Source organism: Lissotriton vulgaris, chromosome 5, assembly GCF_964263255.1.
Source record: "Lissotriton vulgaris chromosome 5, aLisVul1.2, whole genome shotgun sequence".
In the NCBI taxonomy this organism is placed as follows: domain Eukaryota; kingdom Metazoa; phylum Chordata; class Amphibia; order Caudata; family Salamandridae; genus Lissotriton; species Lissotriton vulgaris.
The window spans coordinates 1746651768-1746673360 of NC_141693.1; the positions used below are offsets into that span (position 1 = coordinate 1746651768).

At 43.9% G+C, this 21593-nt stretch overlaps 1 protein-coding gene across 2 annotated transcripts in view; it reads left to right on the forward strand.

Annotated features, from left to right (window-relative positions):
• The window catches only part of GNGT2 (G protein subunit gamma transducin 2), a 71413-nt gene extending 52124 nt beyond the window's left edge, over positions 1-19289 (forward strand). The window contains exons 2-3 of one of the 2 annotated variants that reach the window (XM_086924001.1): positions 4727-4816; positions 17383-19289. In XM_086924001.1, coding sequence (XP_086780127.1) covers positions 4733-4816; positions 17383-17508 — 210 coding nt within the window. In that variant the 5' untranslated portion in view covers positions 4727-4732 and the 3' untranslated portion in view covers positions 17509-19289. The remainder of the gene's footprint in view (positions 1-4726; positions 4817-17382) is intronic. The other variant, XM_086924000.1, reaches the window with a different exon arrangement.
• The last annotated feature ends 2304 nt before the right edge of the window (positions 19290-21593 follow it).

Below are 21593 nucleotides of genomic sequence, written 5' to 3' on the forward strand. Positions count from 1 at the left end.
CTAACAACTGGAGCCAGAGGCATGGACACAGTTGTAGACCGGAATCCATTGATGGAAGCCAAAGTTATTCAAACGATTTTCCAATCTTCTCGCTTTGCGCTATATAATATTGTGGACTTCCAGTAGCACCTGAGCAAACAAGGTGAAGTCTTCTGGTTAATTAAGAACAGTACAAAAGGGGGTGGTGATGGACGGAGCATCTGAATCAATCAAACACTCACACCCAGTCAAAAGATCTGTGTTTGATCCATCACCGTTCTTTAGCCCACTCTGCCACCCCTTTTTGTACCGCTTTGGCCGCCATAAGTTGGCAGGGTATGCTCAGACGTGAGTCCCTTGCTCACTTTGCCACTGGATTCAAGCAAGCCTGGCTGTAGACGGCTGTAATGACAGAAACCGGTCCTAGGAAGCTTGAGTCCGGTCCAGGGAAGGCATGGTTTGGCAGTTCGGGCTGGACTGTTCTCATGAGGCACAGGGTCAGACTGATTTGCATATAGCCATGTCTGAACTGGGGTGGCAGAGTGGGCTAAAAAACGGTGATGGATTATACCCAGATTTTTTGACTGGGTGTGAGTGTTTGATTGGTTCAGATGCTCCGTCCATCACCACCCCCTTTTTTACCGGTTAATTAACAACAACACCAATTAAAAGCAATGGAAACCGTGAGACACCAGTAAAACAACAACACCAGAAGACAGATCCAAAACTCAACTAGGACCAACTGGAATTTCAGCTAAATTCTGCATAATACTTAGTGTAAATTTTGAATTAGTGAACTGTTATTGATATCACTAATCTGACTATACATTTTCCTACCTCTGGTAGGATCTCTCTATCCAAATGTGCTCAGCAGACTTGTTTCACAGCAGGGAGATTAGTACAATTCATGAAAAAGACTAATTCCAAATCTCTAAGTCTGGAGCATCGCCTCGTGAAGTGTGTCAGATGGTTGGGATCCATTCCTTTCAATATTCCATATAAGGAAAGGATAATATATCACGGCTCACTGTGATCTAATTATTGTATTCCAACCAATGATATCCTTTACAACGAGGAGGAGCTTGAATCATTGTGTACGGGACCCCTGGGAAGGAAAGGGCAGGCGTTACAATTATGCTGGATAGCATCAACAGATGCCCCCATTAACCTTGTGAATCTTGTATCAATATATTGACGTAAAAACCCTAACCTTGCTAGAGTGAAATAAGGGATTAAAATGTCACAGTGGCATCAATTTGCTCAATAATGAATTGGACTCTGATACCCACTAGGAGGCTTTGATCCGAATATTGTATCCATTTGAGTCTATATTCCGAACCTCAGTGTTTTAAATATATAAACAAGTTGGACCTCATTTACGAGAAATGATGCATCGCTGCGTGAAAGCAGCGATGCGTCACTTCTCAGTACGCACTCCTTGCGACATTCCTGATGTGTCATATTTAATGTATGACGCATCATGTCGCAAGGAGTTACAGATACGTCAGTATTTCTGACGTATCTGTAAGCGCAAAAGTGACGCATTGCTGGAGTGTGTCACAAAAGTGACGCAACTCCAGCAATACGTCCTTTCACATGGGGCAAGCCCCATGTGAAAGGGCCTGCGTCAGTCTGACGCCTGCTGTGAGGCAGGCACAAGATTTTGACGCAACGGTGTCCTAAAAGTGACGCGGTGAAATCTCATAGATTTCACTGCGTCACTTCTACGACCCTTGCTTGCGTCAATACGCCCCCCTTGCATACATTATAACTGACGCAGGTATAATGTGGTGCAGGGGTTTACAAAGTGACGCATCTACCTAGATGCGTCACTTTGTAAATATGGCACAACAAGGCGCATTTTTTACGCCACTGGTGCGTCACAAAAAGTGACGCACCGGCGACATAAAAGTGACGCACAGCCTCATAAATGAGGCACGTTGTGTTTTGGCTTTTACACTAAATGCACAGAGGAAGGAGTTTGGATCTATAAAGTGGTTCTTAATGGTTCACGGGATGGGTTGATCAATAAAATATTTGACACCACTGAAAAAGATTTGTAAAATCTACACAGTTAATTGAGTAACCTTGGGAAAGGATGACCTGGGAACGAATTCTTGAAATAGCACACACAGCCAAAGTTAGGTTTTTCCAGATTTCCCTATTTATTAACTGTTTTTTAATACAATACGTCCCGACTAAAATATCAAATTAAAGCATAAACATGCGATGTGAAAATTGCTATTATTCATATATATGAAATGTAACAAACCTTCTCCACACGGTGTGCCTACTTCTTCCTGCAGAAATTTGTTGTATATCTTCATCGGACCCCATATCATTTCATATTTACTTACCCATACATTTTTATATATATATTGAGAGAGAGAGAGAGAGAGAGAGAGAGAGTTTTCTGTGTGTGTTGCCCGCATATGTTGCTTTTCTCTTCGCCAGTGACTTATAGTTTTAAAATATGTGTGTCGCAGAGAGAGGCCGGGAGGGGAGTATGACTGGGCTCGGAGATGGCGACAGTAATGGGGTATAAACAGGGTGGAGACTAACACACAGTGGTGGGGCACGGGCACCCTTAGTACAATTAATGTCTTTGTCTTGTGACATTAATCCCCGCTCTTGTGGACTCATTGTCAATCTCCTCCTGGCTTGTATGGCATCATGAACCAATCCCTGCCTGTGGTTTGTGACATGAACTGCACACACCTTGCCAGACCCAAACTGTATTTCTCAGAGTTCAAGCCTGCTTCCCATGCCAAAGTCCCAACCCCTGAACCCAGGGCAATGACATTGTGAGCTCCAAAGAAAATGGAATTTGTGGCAGTCACTGGTGATCCTTCGCTGTCATTCAATGCACAGAAAGATAATCTTCACTTTTAAACGGGAAACAACCTTCACAATGCAGTCATTACATCGCACTACACTTACAACGCAGTCATTACATCGCAACATCCTTTTACAATGCATGCCACTATAACACAGGCATTACAACGCATACCATTACAACGCATGACACTACATCGCATGTCACTACAACGCAGGCATTACAACGCATACCATTACAACGTATACAACACTTACCCTACTGTTGCACCCCCTGGAGTTAGAATAGTAATGTTTACCCCTATACTATCCAATACTTACCTTAAATGCAATGTAGTGGTATGCGTTGTAATGGTATGCATTGTAAAGGTAGTATGCGATGTAATGGAATGCGTTGTAAAGGTAGATTTTAAATATGCAATGTGGTGTCATGCGATGTAATGGAATGCATTGTACTGGATGTTGCAATGTAAAAATTGCATTGCTAGTTCATGCGTTGTAAATGTGTGCGTTGTAACGTCATACATTCCTTTCAAACCTATGTGGTCATCAGACCATTCCTTTCCCTGCCCAGCAGTAGGACAATAACTTAGTAGTAGGCCACTCCTAAATAGAACTCCTGCAAGGCCCACTCGTAGGGAGAGATGTAGCAAACGCAAAACTAGTCCAGGTTTGGAAAAGTTTTGCCGCCAGACTAATCCCAAACGCCACCCTGATGGGTCACTTGAACCGCCTGAGTATGGTGGTGTTCTTCATAATGCTGCATTATTGCCTCCTTGTCTCATCCTTTTGTTATTAACGTGCATGCCTTCCGGAACTGTCTTTAAATATTACCTGTCGAGGCATTGTTGTTTGCTATACATACTAATCACCCAGGCCTTAACTGGGCTTATGGGTCCCCTCCTGTGGTCTGGTTCCACCCTCCACCGACTATAAATAGCTACCTCATGCCCCCAGCTCACCACACCAATGCCCCAAACATCTTCACATTCTCTCTCTAAGCCAGCATTGTACTGCCTCCCGACCACAGTGCAAAGCCACCACAACAACCAAGCTGGGAAGAGCGCCACTGGCTTCCAACAAGAGCCTGCCACAGCCTGTAAGAGCTGTTTCTCACTCATAAAGTCCTGAATAACAGATTACTATGATATGGATCTGACCTGAGCCATTTTCTGTTCTCACACCATGATTGGAAGGTATTAACAGTTCTAAAGGTCACTCTTGAACTCTCTCTGGGTCTAAGGCACCACAGAGACATGCTCTTCCAGAGCACATGTGAAAACCGGGCTTTTTACTTCCGCCCGTTTAATTGTCCGTTCAACGATGTCAGGGGCACGATTTTTTTTGACGTAAAGGTGTTACATTTGGAAAACCGGGCACTGAGCATAATTCTTTTTGAGAATCATATTCTTGTGCAATTGTCACAAGCTTTCTTACTGAAATATGTGCCTCCAAAGATGGAAAGTTACTTTTTTGGGAATTAACATACAGGTAGAATAGAGTTCTGTATCAGAGTTCTTCCTCCTGATGTAAATGCTTCCTTTCATGGCTTACTGCCATATGACATGACACTCATCCGGTGAGTTAGACTCTTATACCTTCAGGCTTGACCATTAGCCTACAAAAGCCATGCTTCTTCTAGCCAGACCTAAAATTACACCGTGCAGATGATGACTTTATAAATAGTTCCTGAATGTAGAAGTGAGACCTCTGACAGATGTATATTTTGGCTGTAGGCTGCAAACACTGAAATTACACTATGTAAAATAAAATGTTACACCTCAAAAAAATACCTTATGCATGCGGAAATAATATGTTGAATATGAGGATAACCTTTGCTTGAAGGGTACATGGTTTGCTAGCATGCAAAATCTTCACACCTTTCATTATCCAATTTTCGCTTTTATTGCAGGAAGACATGGCTCAGGATCTCACCGAGAAGGAAATTCTGAAAATGGAAGTAGACCAGCTGAGGAAAGAAATCAAGACAGAGAGAACAGTGGTACATACTTATGTCTTTCTAATCAAACTTCATTTACATTAAGACATGAATTGAAAAACAGTGAAAGTCAGGGATTGGACAGATTGAACAGGCAGACTCTGCCCCACAGCTGGCATGAGGCACTTTGATGGCACAGGGCCCCAGCTTTTCAGGGGCCCCTGATAGAGCCAGCTGTGTTCTGCAGAGAGTCTTGCCCCGATGACTTAGAATAATTCTGAAACTGATTTTTTAAATACGGTTCTCCGTTAATACATTTCTAATGTTGGTGATGTGTGATAGTCTACTATAGACATTTCACAGAGAAAGGTTGTGTTTGTTTCAGGCAACAATCATTAAAAAGTTTCTTTTAGATCAAAACATCTCCTCACATATGGGAAACGGGAGTCTGTCGATGTGATTATTTGTGGTAATATTACTGAGCTGTTGCTGTGTTACAACATTGAAGACACACATCACGATCCAAGAATATCAGATGTAAGCACATTTAGAATTTGGATGAGTGTGCCTGTGCACTGTCGGTGACTTTGCCAAAAAGGGCATATTAAAGCTGAAATTAGATCATGAATTCAAAGCTGTACTGAACAGGGGCCCCAAAATACTTTTGGACCAGGGCCATCAAAAACTTTAAGTTGCATATAGGGCTGCATGTTGCATGTTGCATGTAGGGCTGAACGGTATAGAATGCTGGCGTGGGGTGGGAGGTTATGAGCGACAAGGCCTCACACCAAATAGTATTGGGCAGTGCCTAGGGGTCAAAGGACAGACAAACTAAGGGGTCTATTATGTTGTAGGGCGGATTGCCACCGCCAGCATTGCGATGGCGATCCGCCCTACATCATCCCCCGCCCGCCTCCCATTTTCTGCCCCGCCATAATATGATGGCGGGGGACCATGGCGGACGGGAAGACTGTCTGCCGCTTTTCAGCACGGTTGAGGGGTCGACCGGGTGTAAAAGGGTTGCGTACGGTGGCGGTGTCTGCTAGACACCGTCAGACATATTACAATGCCAGTGAGAAGCAGCCTTTCTATGGCGCCACAGAAAGGCATGCGGATTCTCGAGTTGGGGGCCCGTTGCAGTCCTCCATGTTGTTGGAGGAGTGGGAGGAGCACATGGGAGGGTACCTATGGTACCCCCTTGCATTTGCATGGACGACGTGGCAGGCACTGTACGGTGCCTGCCACGTCGTCCATGCAAATGCATAAATGCCTTTTTTGAAATGCGGCGGGTGCTGCTGACAGCACCGCCCACTGGGATGCAAAAAGTGCAGGATGCGCCCGCCAGTGTGACGGGCAGATCCTAATTACCTTAGCGGCCAGTCCCATTCCTCGGGGCGATGGCGGGTGGACATAGACCCCTAAGTGTCCAGATTTGATGGCCATGCAAGCGACACTACCACGGAGTGTCTCATCCTACCAGCACCGCTCTTTAACTCTTACAACATATTTACCACAGTGATGCTAAAGTGCAAACTACACTAAATATTAAATAAAAGATGTAGAAATGAAGCAGCCATGGTACACTCTCCCATAAACCAGACTAATGATTCCCTCTTAGGGTTTCACCTTAGGCCTTGCGCAGAAACAAACCCCGGAGGTGAAGTGATTTTGTACAATCTGAAATCAGAAATCGAACACACTATTTTGTAGATTTTTAACAGTGCTCTAAAGGAGGACCCTAAGTGGTGCTGCTATATTTATGAAAACAACTAAATATTATTGTTTTTCAGTGATCAAATTCAATGTTGCGCCAAGCACTGATAATACTTGAACAATTTCCCCAATTTCTCAGTACAGCTGGTAAACACAGAGCATGTATGTATGTGTGATTTCTCATAGAAACACCGTAGGAAATTGAGTTATTAGGTGAGGGGGTGAAATCATACTCAAGCAGCAGCCACAATTTGTGTCAGGGTGAAGGCACAGGCAACCCCAAATTAACCTGTGCTTAACCCCCTGGTAGTTTGGCACAAAAGCAGTCAGGCTTGCCTTAGAGGCAATGTGTAAAGTATTTATGCAACATTTCAAACAGTAATAAAGTGAAAACATTACATATGAAAAATCCCACACCAATTTAGGAAAATAGAGTAAAATGTGATAATGTATTTGAGAACAAAACAACTAAAATACAATCAGTAGAACTGGAGATATGCAATTTTAAAGATATGAGTAAAATTAGTGTTTAGAAGCACAAAGTGCCAACTGTGGTTATCTTGTTGCGCCGGACCAGTCAAAGTCACAACTTCATACCAACTATGATTGACAGCCAAGTACAGGGACCAAGTTAGGCCCACAGAACAAACAGCTAGATTCATGAAGCCAAATTGCGATCGCAATAGCTGCAAATTAGCAATTGCGATCGCAATTTCAATGAAAGCAATTCATGATAAGGAAAAAAGCAAAATTGCGAAATCGCAAAATTAAATTTGTGAGTTCGCAAAAAAAAATCGCAGAATCCTGGAACAAGCCCATTTGCGATTCTGAAATAGCGAGAAACCATGGATTCTGCGAAATCATTTGCGAACTCGCGAAATAATCGCAATCGCCATTCATGAAAAATCGCAGATTGCGAAAAACCCGAAAATCGCTTTTTGCGACGCACAATTTAAGGAGAACCCAAACCAGGTGGTAACCAGTAAGGAAAAAAATAAATATTGAAAAAAACTTTAGCAAACTACCAACAGGGGCAGGCCTGCCCAAACACACTTAAGGACATGCAGCTGGAGCCTGAGGACTCTCACAATGCCAGGACTCTACATGGTGGTCAGGCGGCGAAGGCTACAGCGAGCAGCATGGAACAGACGTCGTATCCAGGAGCGGATATTCCGTCAGCGGGTCACCCTTCTGAGCCAAACCACTAAGCAAATTTACGCCAAGTACCGCCTAAATGGGGCAATGATCATCAAGCTGATCCAGGACCTAGACCCCCTCCTGCAGCACCCAACAAGGAGGACCAATGCCGTTCCCACCCATGTGCAGGTATTGTGCAGCCTGCACCTACTGGCCTCCGGAAGCCTCCAGGGGATAGTCGTTGTTGCAGGGGGGATATCCCAGCCCACCATGTCCCGCTGCCTAAGGAGTTTCCTGGAGGCCATGCTGACCCGCCTACACCACTACTTCTCATTCCCCACCAGCAAACAGGACTTGAATGACACCAAGCTGCAATTGTACAATGTAGCACAATTCCCACATATAATAGGATGCATTGACTGTACCCACATCCACATCTGCCCACCAGCACAAACGGAATACATGTATCGCAACCGCAAGTCCTACCACTCCCTCAATATCCAGATGGTGTGCAATGCAAAGACAATCATCACGGACATAGTGGTGACTCTCACACATGACTCCTTCATATTCCGGCACAGTGGCATTCACACACGACTGGCCAGGGGAGACTTTGGTGAAGGACACCTATTGGGTAAGTACACATGCCCCATAATATTACACTGTGATAATGTAGCTGGGCAACACAGGCACTCACCCTCTGCTCCTATCATTCACGTGACAGCGGCTACGCTCTCCATGAGTACCTCCTCACACCATACCTCAACCCTGCAACACTACAGCAACGGCGTTACAATGCAGCACACATACGCACAAGAAATTGCATTGAGAGGACATTTGGCCTTTTGAAGAGCAGATTCCGCATACTGCACAAGACTGGTGGGGCCATCAAATACGAGCCAGAGGTCTGCTGCCGCATTGTGGCCATGTGTGCAATCCTCCACAACATTGCTACCAAAAGCAGGATACCTGTAGACATCTCTGGCAGTGAGTCGGAAGGGGACAACCGACCACCTGCACATGTGCGTCACACACGCGGTGAGAATCCTGCAGAAGGACACAGGCGCCGCAACCAAATCTGCATGAACTATTTCTAGTGCACCCACTCCCCACACCCATTACTCAACTCATACATGACAACATTAATAATGACATGAGTCAGATTAAGTTAGTCAGAATTTTTGTAATTGTTACTGCACAATAAACTGGGCATTCTGCTAACTGGTACATGAATGACATATTGCGTCATATGTGTGTTCGTCTGGAGGGCATGCTTGTAGCGGCAAAATGTACCCTCATGCTAATGTTCAACTGTTCAGTGCCGCCTCCGGGTAGTTGCCCCCAACCTCCTTTCAACGGTCCTCCTCCTGATTTGGCCGTGAGGCAGCAGAGGGCCTGCTGCTGCGGCGGGGTGCTACCACCGGTGGAACGGACTGGCTGCTATGGCTGGATGTAGCCTCACTGGTGTCGTTAGCCCCCCCGCCTGGCCATGGCCGGTAGCCTGCATGCCCTGCACGGCTGTTGACACCTGCTCCAGAGCTCTCGCGACGTCCTGGCAGCACTGGACCATTTGGACCTGCATGGCCAAGGAGCGTCGCGAGAGCTGGGAGGTGGCGTTCCCAATTATGTAGTTAGACCGCGTGTACGCTGACAGGCGGGTCAGCAGCTGGTGGTGTCTGCGGCGATTGAGTTCCCGCTGGCTGAACATGGCCTGTGTGTTGGCCTCCAGAGCAGCTGTTATCCTATCCATACGGTCTGACATGTGTGCTAAATTACGGGCGGTCTTGTCCAGTTGGAGGTGGATGGGCGCAAGATGACGGGCCTGGGTTTGATACACATGTAGCATTCTGTGCTCAATGGAGAGCCCACCTGGACGCTCGTTTCGGCCCCTGCCAGCGCGGGAATTGTTGTTGCTCTGCTCCCTCACCAGTCCGCTTATCTGGCTCCTCACAGCCGCAGGGCGGCGGGTTGGCTGGCGAACTGCTGCTGGTGTTGCAGGCCCCACTGATGGTTGTGTGATGCGCGATGGTACTGCAGCGCCTGTTGGCAGAGGGGTGGCACTGGCCACAGGGGCAGGTGATGGGATGACCGCTGGTGCGGCAGCTTGCCCTGATGGTCCGGGCTGGGGTTTTTCTGTGTGTCTCCCTCTGTGTCCTCCGTGATGTCCTCAATTACCAGGGCATCGCTGCCTGTGCTGGGGATATCAGCGCCACCTGTGATGTAAAGTGGACGTTGATTAGTGACATGTTTCTTACACATTTAGGCTTGCTACATGCATGCAGACTACCATTCCCTGACTCGCTGCAGGATTGACTCTCACTGAACATGTCTGGCTTAATGGTGTAGGATGGTAATTGTGGTCAGACTACATGTCCCACAATGCAATAGTGCTTTAGTGGTGTGCTTTGGCTGCATGACTGGGGTTTGATATGGGATGCACTGGAGTCATGGATATTGTTAGGGGACAGGGGGTCGCAGTTGCATGGCACTTACCTGGTGTGTCTTGAGTGGGTCAGGAGGAGTCAAGCTGGATCACAGCCACGCATGCCTGCGGATTGATGGTGTCCTCCACTCGGTCCTCCAGTGGTGTGTTCGGTGGGACAGTGGGCCACCTGTCGCCACACGCTCCCCCAGCCTCTCCGCAATCTTTTCCTTTGCCCGCCTTCTGAGGTCAATACCATCGCTTTTTGAGCTCGTCCACGGAGCGCTGGGTCACCCCCAAGGAGTTCACTTTTGCGCGGATGCGCAACCATATGCGCCTTTTATTGGCCTCAGGCACCCTTCTGAAGTCTTTGCCAAAAAGCCGATTGTGGTCCTTAGAGACTCCTTCAATTAAGTATTCGAGCTCTTGCTCTGAAAATGTTATTTTCCTCTTTCTCCCACTGGTAGATCCACCTGCTGCATCCTGTGACATGCTTGCCACTGGGGTGTCTCCTGCTTTACTCCTGTAGGCACACTGGAGCGGAGCTCTGACACTGCTGCTCATCAACTGCTCCCTCAACTCCGCAACCTTCCCGGATAGCTGGAAACATGCCGAACTCAGCGCCCTCCTGAAGAAACCCACAGCTGACCCCACCGAACTCAAAAACTACCGCCCTATCTCACTCCTTCCATTCCCGGCCAAAGTCATCGCGAAAGCGGTCAACAACCAGCTCGCCGCATTCCTCGAAACCAACAAATCCCTCGACTCCTCACAATCCGGCTTCCGAGCCAAGCACAGCACTGAAACCGCCCTCATCGCAGCAACAGACGACATTCGAACTCTACTGGACAATGGAGACACAGTCGCCCTCATCCTCCTCGACCTCTCCGCAGCCTTCGACACGGTCTGTCATAGCACCCTTTTACAACGCCTCAGAAAAGTCAGAATCCATGGAAAAGCACTGGAATGGATCACCTCGTTCCTCACCGGAAGAACCCAGAGAGTCCGCCTCCCACCATTCAAGTCAGAGGCCACTGAAGTCATCTGCGGCGTACCCCAAGGGTCCTCACTCAGCCCCACCCTCTTCAACGTATACATGAGCCCCCTCACGGCCATCGCACGCCAACACAACCTCAACATCATCTCCTACGCCGACGACACTCAACTGATCCTATCACTCACCAAAGACCCGAACACGGCCAAAACCAACCTGCATGAAGGAATGAAAGAAGTAGCCGAATGGATGAAGCTCAGCCGTCTGAAACTGAACTCAGACAAAACAGAAGTCCTCATCCTAGGCACCTCCCCCTCTGCCTGGGATGACTCTTGGTGGCCAGAGGCCCTTGGAAAAGCACCTATCCCGACGGACCACGCACGCAACCTGGGCGTCATCCTGGATTCCTCACTCTCGATGAACAGACAAGTCAACGCCGTTTCTTCATCTTGCTTCAACATTCTTCGCATGCTCAAAAAAACATTTCGCTGGATCCCCACCGAAACTAGAAAAACAGTCACTCACGCTCTGGTCACGAGCCGACTGGACTACGGAAACACCCTCTACGCTGGTACCACCGCAAAAATCCATAAAAAACTCCAACGCATCCAGAACGCTTCAGCCAGGCTCATATTAGACATACCGCATAAAGAACACATCTCTGGCCACCTGAAAAACCTCCACTGGCTCCCCGTCAATAAGAGGATTACTTTCCGGCTCCTAACCCACGCACACAAAGCACTCTACGAAATCGGACCCGAATGCCTCAACACACGACTGTCCTTCTACACCCCCTCCCGCCAGCTACGATCCTCCAACCAAGCCCTTGCCACTGTATCTCGCATCAACAAAACCACCATGGGAGGTAGATCCTTCTCCTACCTGGCAGCTAAAACCTGGAACTCACTTCCCACTCATCTTCGCCTTACTCAGAACCACCTAGCATTCAGAAAGCAACTTAAAACGTGGATATTTGACAAATAATTCCCCACCCTTCCTCAAGCGCCTTGAGACCCTCTGGGTATGTAGCGCGCTATACAAATTTATTGACTTGACTTGACTTGACTTCAGCCTCTCACTGCTGAATGAGGGTGGAACCTGCCTACTTCCTGGTTGTGATGTCATCACTGTGCTCAGGCTGCGACTTCCCGTTTTTGCGATCTCGCAGTTAGCAAGATCGCAATTTGCGATTTCGGTAATTGCGAGATGGCAATTTCAACACGGGTATCGGCCGATTCTGCGAATATTTACCGATTTCTGGGGACTCGCAATCGCCGATTGTGGCCGATTGCGATTCACATTTTTTTCTCGCAAATATTCATGAATGCCGTTCTGCGATTTCTAAATTGCAATTCGCTTTTTCTCGCAATTTAGAAATTGCAGAATTTAACATTGATGAATCTGGCTGAAAGAACCTTAAATCCTGGTTGAGGAGCGTTGCGAGATCCCTCATGGAGAATGTGTCGAGCTGCGGCAGTTCCAACGATAGAGATTGTGATGCGTAATCCTGTGTCGTGATCAAGTATGCCATCACTGAAGGCTTGCGATGCAAAATCCTGCTTTGGAGATGTGTTGGGGATGCGTTGCGCAGCAGTGGTTCTATGAAGCTGCAGGCTGTGATGTGTGGTCCTGCGCTGGTGATGAGTTAGCACTGGCTAACAGTGGTAAAGTGCACAGAGTCCTAAGGCAAAAAAAACGATATCAGCAACATTGTAGGAGTAAGGGGAAAGGTTTAGGGGAAACCCACCCTAAGCCTGACAGATCTAACAGGTGCTATGCATGGCTCACTTTCAGAGTTCTATATGTATACAGTTTTGATAAATCTAACCTGTATCACCATGGTGCCGCTACATTTTCGATGCACCTGGAATGTAGTTTTAGCTACCACATCATATCATTTAGGCATTAAACATGTTCACTGTTAAAGGGCTAGTTATTGACACCTCAAAACAGAAAAGGCCCAAGTGGGCAAATTCAGAAAGCGTTTTCAGTGAGCGAATGTTTGTAGAGCATAGAACATATTGCACAGGTTACAAATAAGTCAGGAATAAGACAGACCTACTCAAAGAAAAGCCTTTGTATATTGGGTCCGTGGATATCAAGGCATTGCCATCCACTGCCTTTAATGGCCATGAAAGGAAGAGATACTTACCCTGTGCATATGGATGCCCACTTTGTGCCGCGTTTGCGTTACTTTTTGTAACACAAACCCGATGCAAAATATCATGCTGGGATTTACGATCCAACTCAATCAGGATTTGCGTTGGATAGTTTCCCAAAGTATTGCAAAGTTGCTCTATGTGCTGCTGTGCCTTACTTTACGCAAATGGGGAACCCAATGGGTTTTGATGCAAATCCTTATCTAAAAACATTTATAGACAGGGAATGTACACCTCCTCAAGTAAGGTGTAGAAAGGAAAAATGTTTTCATTGTCCCTGTTTTTCTTACTTTGCATGTTTTCTGCATTGTACAGCACATATACAAAGCAGTAAAAGTGGTAAAGGATCGTTTTTATATTAGAAGGGTCCCTTTCTAGTACAAACCTATTCCTTACAGTGGGCTGTCTGTATCACAGTCTTACTATTCAATAATAACTGCACACTTATATACACGTCAAACGCATTGGAAGAAATTACACAGTAATGTTGCCCTTTAATACATCAATGTTGTTTTTACTTAAGTGCCAGATAATGACTTGTTCCTTAAGGTTCTGGAATTGGCTTTGTAATTAAGCTATGTCCTAAGGCAGAGTTATTTCTCTCAGCAGTTCCAGAGATGTTTTGACGTGATGTCACAGTGACAGTACAAGGCAATGTATTGATACAAAGGTACTGTAATTCGAGTATTGTGATATCAGCAGGATTAGACCCTTTAAGGCACTGTCACTTGCATGACCATAGACTCTGGAAACGTTCTTTGCCAGTGCTAAGAATATTGCCTTATAATAGTGCACTTCAGAAGGTATTGTTTTTTAAAATACATATTCGTATTTGCAACTGTGTGTCCTGATCTCAGGGTCATTGCTAGTAGCAATGACCATGGATGACAAGATGAAACCTCTATTGGCAGAGCCATTGGGTGTCTTAATCTCTGGGTCAGGACATCCAATACATTTCTGAGTCAAAGTTAGTAATGCTTACAAGGGGTAATATGATGACACTGCTGAGCAGAAATTCAACAAATTATTCGAACCACCCCACTCAATATTTCATATGATTCTTAGGTGCTTGACTAACAAATTGCTTGGGCCAATAGGAAATATAATTATACTTGTGCTAGTAGGATAACATATTTTACCTGCATTAATGGCACTCATTGGGATAGAACTTCTGTATTTAAAAAATCAAGTTTTATTCTGGAAATTAATCTTCAATTAAATTAACATCATTTTAAATTGATTATTCAATACTAAAGTTCAGCTTTGCCCAGTTCATGCACTGCAATATATAAACTCAATACGCTAAGAAGTAAAATGATCGAATAATCCGGTTATCCACATACATTTAACTCATTATAAATAGCATTCAGTCTTCAAAGCATTGGAATTAAATCACAACCCAACAAAACCCAAAAAAGTGGAGGTCTAAGGCCTTTGCTAAAACATAATGATGCCATAAATAGCATGCTTTACAACTCCACCTTATGAGCAAAACCAACTATTTTGAACTTGGATGTACTCATTGCTGTGTTTCCTTTCATGACCCTAAACAAACAATATTTTTGGTGTGAATAATATGCCTGATTAAAGCAACATAAATTATTATGTGACAAAAGAAATCAACGATTTAATGAAAACCATAATTCAATAGGCTATTGAAAAAGGTAGCATGAAGACTCAGTGTGTGGGTTTTTGAAGATTGAACACGTAAGAATTTTTACATTATAGTAATCACCTTAAGTTCATTAATGTACAATCCCCTTGTAGATTCAATCATATCAGAAACAGGATTGATATTCTTACAATTGGCAAATATAATAATATTTACGAAAAATGGTACACTCTATGCCAACATTATTGAAGGACATTACAAATATTTTGAAGGTGATTGTTTTTACCTGTGTTGTAAAATTATCCACTTGATAACATTCCTCAATAAAAGGAATTTTCTATAGAAAAATCTATTCAATTACATTTTTATTAAATACATCTACTTTTGTATCCTGGCTATTTTCATTTTAGAGTAATTTTTGTTAGAAACACGAGGAAGGCATTTGGCTCCAGCCTATAGTAACAATCAAATTGATATGGTTGAATTGATTTTGATTTTGATTCTAAGAAAGTCTGAATTAAAAGATCATATGTTGATCTAAGTTTATAGATTATGTTATTGGTGCTTGGAGTATTACAGTACCAGAATTGAAAGCATTATCAAGAGGCTTATCAAAGATGCATCATTTGATTCAACTTTCACAAAAAATAGCATTTCGCAGAATACATTTCTTAGATGTCAAAGTGCTGTTAAAATAGATGGTTTTAAAGTCACTTGTTGAGAGTTAAACAGATTGTTTCAGACCCAGAGATCTATGAATAGAGAAAATGGAGTGTCACAGAAACAGAATACAAAAAATATTAATAGGTTTATTAAAGATGTATGATGCATTCAAAATTCTCAAGAGACGGCATTTCAAAGGATACCTTTCTTAGATGTCAAAGTGCTATTAATAATGATGGTTTTAAACAAGATGTGTTCAATAATAAAACAATAAAATTAATTTACTGCTATGTGCACATTTTCACCCAGTAGCAACCAACATGGGTTTTGCATTGAGTTGCTTATTGAGAGATAAACAGATGGTTTCAGAACCAGTGGTTCAGACAATGGGAAAACGCGACGGGAATTTAGAAACAGAAAATATTTGAAGGATAGAATACAACTACAGAGAAGATCAACATTTTCACAAGTCATGAAGTATAAGAATTTTTATGAAATTAATATTAAGGATTGGTTGAAATTCAGCATGACTTGCGGCTATTAGCAGAGTCACATTAGAAACGCAATTCTTCATCATTGTAACTTATTAAGTAAAGACTCAATTTTAGAGAAGATAAACTGTTAATAAATCACTGATAGTGTTTACCACCAAATGTAAGGAATATAACAGTTAGGGTCATTCATGTCAAGAAAGATAATGCACAGAGGATCCTATTGACTCCAAAAGGAGGCCCCTTTTCCATTCTTTTTTGACAGTGCTTGTGAAAACATCATAACATGATGTAATTCATTTTCTATTAGGTAGGGGAATATTTCAAGAAAATATTTCAGAACATGATTCTTAACATTTGAGATATATTTGTGATAATCATTATTGTGGCTAAATATCCAGTGAGTTAGAAGTGAGGATAAATGATGAAAGTCTGAGGATAAATGATGCAAGTCTACAATAGGACTTAAAGATATGTGTTTGAATTTAGTAAAGCAGTTTATGGAAGAACAATGGAAAAACAATCGGGGTGACATGACAACTTTGTTGTTGCAAAGGGAATCCTGGTGGATAGACCCGTTAGGAACACAGAAGCATTGGAGATTAAATGATCAAGAGGATTACAGTTGTTTCTTTTTGACAAGATTTTTTGGGCTTATGCACTTACATTGTTTTGAGCATCCACAATAATCTCAACCAGCTTGGCGTCCATTTTGAATCTTAAAAGGAAACACAGTGACAAGTACTTCTGGAATCAAAATAGGAAGTTCATTCCATTTGAATCATTAGGTAGAAATGGGCAGTATATCAGTTAAGCCCAAAAAAATAAAAATTGCAACAAATTGCAGACTTAATGTTTGATTGAAAAATTTAAGGAATTTAAGACGAATAAGATGCATCCATTGGTTATTATGTGTATTTTTGGGGGATGTAATTGAACTCAGATTATTGTATTATGAAATTACAATATGATGTCATATTATTAGCAGAGTAATTTGATAATCTTCTGTATTAAGAGCGAATTGATTGCCCAGAATGTGTACAGTATATAAATTGTCGAAGATTACATTGAGCAACATTGATATTTGATACCGATTAATCAAATCAAAAATCGTTGCTGTTGATTTGAAAATTAATTTTCAGAATTAAAATTGATTATAAGAATGTGGAAGTATGTTTCCAATGAGTGCTCTTATTGTGGGGAAAATACTTTGTCTTACTTGTGATTTTAGAGAACCAAGCCAGTGGAGATGCTGGTTGTCCTGACCCTCTTCATTTAGATTTAGCAAGACAGTGGTCTGAATGCCAGGTGTCTGTGTCAATACAAGTGCATTCAAGATCATTCTGATCATAGAATAATGCCAAAAATAGATTAGACATGAATTGCCAATTGTTTACTTAGAAACACATTCATATTTATATTATTGTTTACCCTCTAGGTCTCTAAAACTGCAAAAGAAATTAAAGAGTATGTTGAGTCAATGGCAGCAGAAGATCCTCTCTTGAAAGGAGTCCCAGAGGATAAAAACCCTTTTAAAGAGAAGGGTGGATGTTCAGTCTCTTGACCCTGGTGGAATAATTCTGAGTAAAGCTACAAACTGCACGTACTGCTGTGATGCTGGTCTGCTATACATGGACAATACCGCAAAATGTAATATCTGACTTGGCATACTGGAAGAACGCCAACTCTAAATAGAGTTGATCACTGGAAGGAAGAATCAAAACATACTTTTGCTAGTTGTGTACCTTAAAGCAAATAGAAAACATTGAAGCTGCAATTAGAATCATCACTTATTTTTCCTCTACCCTACCATGCCACAATTATCTCTTCTTGCACACTGCTAAAACTCTGCACCTAAAGTGATAGGAGAGTCCTTCTGAAGTGCTTAAAATGTCTAACTGTATCACAACTATGTCTTCATGAACCTTCTTGGAAGGTTCGCATGAACTTCTAAAAGCCTCCTATTAGATCTGTTACAATGACCTAAATGGGTACTAATGCCCTCCTGAACCAACAGCAAAGTTCTTCAGGTGGTTGAAAAAATCTCTCTGTTTCAACATTTTGCTGGCAGTATGGAACTGAAGTGGTCTTTATCATATGTTAACAGAATAATATTGACGAAATACTGTGATGCAAATAACATTGTGGCCAAAACATTGAGTATCAAACTAACATAAATGTAAACATGCATGGATAAGTATCGATTTACTATACTTAATTCTACGTTTATGCACCATGACAATATATATCTTCAAGGAATGTGAATGTGGGATTAACAATAGTAAATTTATATTTACCTACATATACTTACCTTCACAATATTTCTGTTCGCTGTGTTAGGTAATAATGTCACAATACTTCAGTCTCCCTATATTCTGTCATACAACCACTTTCCACACTTTAGACCTGTTTTGTCACAATGAGTTGCCTGCCCACCTTGCATGTCCATGGAACTCTGAGATGTTCAGTGTCTCCAGATGCCTACCTGGATGCAAAGTCTGTCCATTAATGGATTATAAACCCAAATCATTATGATTGGCTACACCGTGCCCAAATAGAATGTTATGAGACAAGGACTAGCATGCATATACTGCTAATTATGACTACTTCAAATCACTGTACCCTGGACAGAGAGACCAGTTATCAATTGTTGTACTGCAGCAATCACTTCGGCTAAGAAATATAGGTTGCTTCAGTCATTCTGATTGGATGCCTTTCGAGACAGCCTCTCAGAATCGGTTGGACGCCCTGTTCTGAACAGGATCTCTTTGAGGTCCAAGAAGATGTGGCTTGTCTTGTGGAGGAGCGGGCATGCCTAGTTTTCCGCCTTCAACGTTGTCCTCAGGACAATGCATGCAATGCAAAAGTACAACATTTCAACCTTTTTTTTAAAAAAATTGGAAGATTTTTGATTCCTTCAGCAAGGACTCCATCTCTATTCAGTTTTGCTGTCCGCTCGTGCAGATCCTGTAAATTGTGGTTGCTTTGGGAGTCTCCACATCAGCAGGTAGTATAAGTAGAGATCAGTCTACCTCTACTAGTAACAATAGAATTAACTATGTCCTCGCACCTGCTACCAACGCCCTCTCGAATGGCTAATAATGCCTTCCTGAACCAATATTAATGGTCTTTGCACTGTTACTAGTGTCTACCTAAGCTGCTGAAAATGCCCTCTTAAATGACTAACAATGTTCTTCCTAACTAGTAATAGTGCTCTAACAAACCAGTAACTTTTCACCATGTTGCTTCAGTGCATGCAATTAGAAATACTGATAATAAACCCTGTAATGCACTCCTCGATTCGACCTTTGAGTGATTTGTTCCCTAGGGGCGTAGTTTGGTCAGTAAGTCTGGAGGGGCTGAAGGGGTGAGCTTCAGAGTTCCCAAAAGCCACGCTGGCACATAAACACAATGTTATATTACATTATAGGACAAGCAGGGTGCAGGAGAGGGGCTTAAGGGGCTCCAGAAAGTGTGGAATGGTAGGCGTACTTTGTGAAATAACCAAAAATTTTGGAATCTTTCCAAATAGAAAGAGGGAAAGAGTGTGTGTGCATTTTTGTCTTTGTGTAAAACTTCCTGATGTAATCCGACAGACACCTCATCGTACCCGACTGAAACCAGATGTACTCCACTATTTATTACAAAAGACATTTATTATTCACCCCCATGAAGCTACCCCCTGTGTGTTCAATTATATGACTCCTTACGGAATAGAAAAATAATAATTTGTTCATCAAAGCTCTCAAAGTTTCTTTGCATTCTAGGACCTGTAGTCCTACATTTATGATAGGATAACCAGGACTATAGATCCCAGAATGCAAAGGGAAATATCTTGACTGGCTGATATGCTCTGGTATGGACCTGGGAAACGTGAGAGTTCAGGGAGATACCCGCTGATGTTTGAAAGGTTTGATGGGCTGATGTAGGGTTGCAATCCCTTGTGAAAGTGCGGAGTATATAATCACACCTGACCTTTAGGACAAATCTTCCATTGCTGTTCAAGGCCGTAGTAGTCACTCTATGTCAGTGATACATCCTGTATCAATACTCTCCATGTCAGCTCGTGAAGAATAAAAGATTCCAGGTGAGTACGAAGGCAATAAACACTCACCATTTCAGTTCCAAAACTAAATACCCTATTTGTCAGAGCTAGCTCAGGGCTCATTCGACCCTATTTTCAGGACGCATGACATACTCTGCATCGATGGTGCACCATGATATGCACTTCATGTCAGTGCCAGGCCACCATGAGACACAATCCATGTCAGTGTCAGCCATGAGACACACCGTACATCAGAGCCAGGCCACCATGAAACACACTCCATGTCAGTGTCAGCCAGGAGACACACTCTACATCAGTGCCAGGCCACCATGAGACGCACTCCCCCAGTGTCAGCCATGAGACCCACTCTACATCAGTGTTAGGGCACCATGAGACGCACTCCATGTCAGTGTCAGCCATGAGACACACTCTATGTCAGTGCCAGGGCACCACGAGACAAACTCCATGTCAGCCATGAGACACACTCTACATCAGTACCAGGCCACCATGCGACACACTCCATGTCAGTGTCAGCCATGATACACACTCTACATCAATGCCAGGGCACCATGAGACACACTCCATGTCAGTGTCAGCCAGGAGACACACCGTACATCAGAGCCAGACCACCATGAGACACACTCCATGTCAGTGTCAGCCAGGAGACACACCGTACATCAGAGCCAGACCACCATGAGACACACTCCATGTCAGTGTCAGCTATGAGACACACCATACATCAGTGCCAGGCCACCATGAGACGCACTCCCCCAGTGTCAACCATGAGACACACTCTACATCAGTGTTAGGGCACCATGAGACACACTCCATGTCAGTGTCAGCCGGGAGACACACTCTACATCAGTGCCAGGGCACCATGAGACACACTCCATGTCAGTGTCAGCCAGGAGACACACTCTACATCAGAGCCAGGCCACCTTGAGACGCACTCCATGTCAGTGTCAGCCATGAGACACACTCTACATCAGTGCCAGGCCACCATGAGACACACTCCCCCAGTGTTAGCCATGAGACACACTACATCAGTGCCAGGCCACCATGAGACAAACTCCATGTCAGTGTCAACCATGAGACACCCTCTACATCAGTGCCAGGCCACCATGAGACACACTCCATGTCAGGGCCAGCCATGAGAAAAACCCTACATAAGTGCCAGGCCACCATGAGACACACTCCATCTCAATATCAGCCATGAGACATACTCTAGATCGGTGCCAAGCCACCATGAGACACACTTCATGTCAGTGTCAGCCAGGAGACACACTCTATGTCAGTGGCAGTCCACCATGAGATGCACTTCATGTCAGCCATGAGACACACTCTACATCAGTACCAGGCCACCATGAGACACACTTCATGTCAGTGTCAGCCATGAGACACACTCCATCTCAATATCAGCCATGAGACACACTCTACATCAGTGCCAGGCCACCATGAGATACACTCCATGTCAGTGTCAGCCATGAGACACACTCTACATCAGTGCCAGGGCACCGTGAGACACACTCCATGTCAGTGTCAGCCATGAGACTCACTCTACATCAGTGCAAGGGACCCATGAGACACACTCCATGTCAGTGTCA